This window comes from Malania oleifera, chromosome 12 (genome assembly GCF_029873635.1).
Source record: "Malania oleifera isolate guangnan ecotype guangnan chromosome 12, ASM2987363v1, whole genome shotgun sequence".
Lineage (NCBI taxonomy): Eukaryota > Viridiplantae > Streptophyta > Magnoliopsida > Santalales > Ximeniaceae > Malania > Malania oleifera.
The window spans coordinates 83710194-83713040 of NC_080428.1; the positions used below are offsets into that span (position 1 = coordinate 83710194).

General features: G+C 34.0%; 1 protein-coding gene across 1 annotated transcript; it reads left to right on the forward strand.

The window, feature by feature from the left end:
- Positions 1-235: 235 nt before the first annotated feature.
- Positions 236-1015, forward strand: LOC131144044 (uncharacterized mitochondrial protein AtMg00810-like). The gene is made up of 2 exons (XM_058092391.1): positions 236-451; positions 734-1015. Exons 1-2 carry the CDS (start codon positions 236-238, stop codon positions 1013-1015), a joined length of 498 nt encoding a protein of 165 aa, XP_057948374.1.
- Positions 1016-2847: the final 1832 nt, after the last annotated feature.

Genomic DNA, 2847 nt, shown 5'->3' on the forward strand with positions numbered 1-2847 from the left:
TCTCTGTCATGCTTTATATAGGCTTAAGCAAGCTCCCCGTGCTTGGTTTGCCAAGTTCAACTCCACTGTTGCCCAGCTTGGGTTTGCTTCTAGCCCCTATGATTCAGCCCTTTTTACTTGTCACACTACTACTGGCATCACTCTTCTACTACTTTATCTTGACGATATGATCATTACTAGTGATGATACTTCTAGTATTCATGAACTTAAGTGATTTCAGTGTCAGCAGTTTGAGATGAAGGACCTTGGTTCACTTCGCTACTTCCTTGGCTTAGAAGTTTCCCCTACCTCTGATGGCTACTCCTTGACCCAAGTCAAATATGCCTCTGATCTTCTCACACGTGCTGGTCTCACCGATTGTAAGATCACTGATAGTCTGCTGGAACCCAATATCAAACTCCGTCCTACTGATGGGGAGCTCTTTCTCGATGCCACTCGTTACCGACAGCTTGTTGGGAGCTTGATTTATCTCACTATCACTAGACCAGACATTGCCTATGCGGTGCACCTTGTTAGCCAGTTTATATTGGCTCCTCATTTCATTCACTATGCAGCTGTTCTTCGCATCTTATGATATGTGAAGGGCACCTTATTTCATGGCCTTTTTTTTTCATCTCACTCATCCTTGATGTTACAAGTTTATATAGATGCTGATTGGGCAGGGGACCCTACTGATCGTCGGTCTACTACTGGTTTTATTTTTTTACTTGATGACTCTCTTATCTCTTGGCAGAGCAAAAAGCAGATTGTTGTTGCTCACTCTAGCACTAAGGCTAAATATCGGGCCCTCACTGATACTACTTTTGAGCTTCTTTGGTTTCGTTGGCTTCTCCAAGATATAGGAGTTCCTCAGCCCTCGAGCACTCCGCTTTATTGTGACAATCATAGTGCTATCCAGATCGCTCACAACAATGTCTTCCATGAACGCACCAAACATATCGAGATCAACTGTTATTTTTGTGCGTCATCATCTTCAGGACGGGACACTTCACCTTTTGTCGGTTCCTTCGGCTGATCAGTTGGCTGATATCTGTACGAAAGTTCATTCACCTGATCGTCATCGTGCTTTAGTCTGCAAACTTCAGATGATATCTTCGATACCACCTTGCGTTTAAGGGGGGATGTTAGCATATCTCCCAAAAATACCCTTGTATATCTGTATATCTCCCTAAAATATACATGCTAAAACACCCTTGTAGTCTGTCTCCTTCCCCTATAAAAGGATGGCCTTGTACAGTTATATTTATACAAAAAGATTAATAAAATTTGTATTAATCTTAATAGTACTAAAATGATTAAAAATAAAGCAAAATTTGAAGAAAAAAATTGAGAAGAGCTAGATCTTTATGGTTAAGCAATTGTGAGGCTCAATGTGAAATGAATTATTTGACTTTGCATTTTGTATCTCTTAAGTTATTCAACGCACGTTTTGGAAATTTTGCCCAACACTTACATGTTATGTGATCATGGCTGCCACCCCAAACACGGCCTTAATTGCCCAACTAGCCTTTATGTATCCATATATCCATGTGGAAATAATTATGATCACCCATGTGGCTATATACGCAGAAAACAAAATAAATAGATAGACAAAACCAAAAAAGAGGGGAAAAAAATTGAATATACAAATCACATTCTTCTTTACAAAGAGTAGAGTAGGAATTCAGTCAAAAGGAGCTTCCCAAGTTGACTCTCATGTACATCCCCAATGGTAGCTTTTTGGTAAAAATAAAAAAATAAAAAAAATCATTAATTTTGTTAAGAACTCTTGATTTTAAAATACAACAATTAATATATTCTCAACTATCGTTGGATTCAGTTTTTTAGATGCGTTAATTACGGCTAAAAGGTTGTAGATTCAAGAGTTATGCAACATGATTTCAAACTCATCATTGATTCTCACGTGTTAATCTATTTTTTTATTATTGTTTTAAGATCAGTGGCACTCCAATCTAATTCTCGATAAAAGCTATAATTAATTAATTTTTAATTATAAATATATATATTAAAATACGACATTTGGATTTTGGGTATATATATATATATTGTTGGGTCATTCGTGTTTTCACTTGTCTTACATAATTTCTTTCCCTGGGAGGAAGCCTTTTTTTGTAATTAAGATATTTCTTTTTGTTTCAATTTTGAAAAATTATCATATATGTTATTATGTGTGCACAATCTATTAATAAAAAAAAAACTATTAAAAGAAAGAATTGATTTCACTTTGACTCATGCAATGTGGGATTCTTTTCATTTTCTCCTTAATGACTCAATTATTCTACATCTTAATTAAAACTTATTTTTTTTAAATTAAAATTAAATGTAGTGTACAAATTGGGATTTGTAAACTTTAGAAAAGCATTTAAAACAAAATAAGTAAGGAAATTTTTGTTCTTTTTTTCAAGTTTGAAAATTTACATTTTTTTTCGTTGCTAAGTGAGAAAACTAACATATGTGTCAATACTTAGTACGGATATTTACATAACTACGATCAAATGGGTCTAATAATAATATCCATTAATGTCTAAAATTAAGACATTTGTTAACTTTTTAGATGTTAACTTTTTCTGCAGTCCATTACAGGTCCAAAATCAAACTACCCAATTAGGTATTTCATTTCTCATTCCATACATGCTGCTTCCGCTCATAAGGTTCTAACCTAAAACTTTCAATGTGAAAGTTTTGATTTTTGCTATAGTTTTATTTGTCTGAAAAAAAAAACAAAAATATTCTAAAAAAGGCATTTAGTTGTCTTTTTGGCACAGTTATTTAAAGATTGTATCTAAAAATGCTTTGCTTTCAAGATTATATAAGAAGTCTTACATTTTATGTAAATTGGGATAGAAC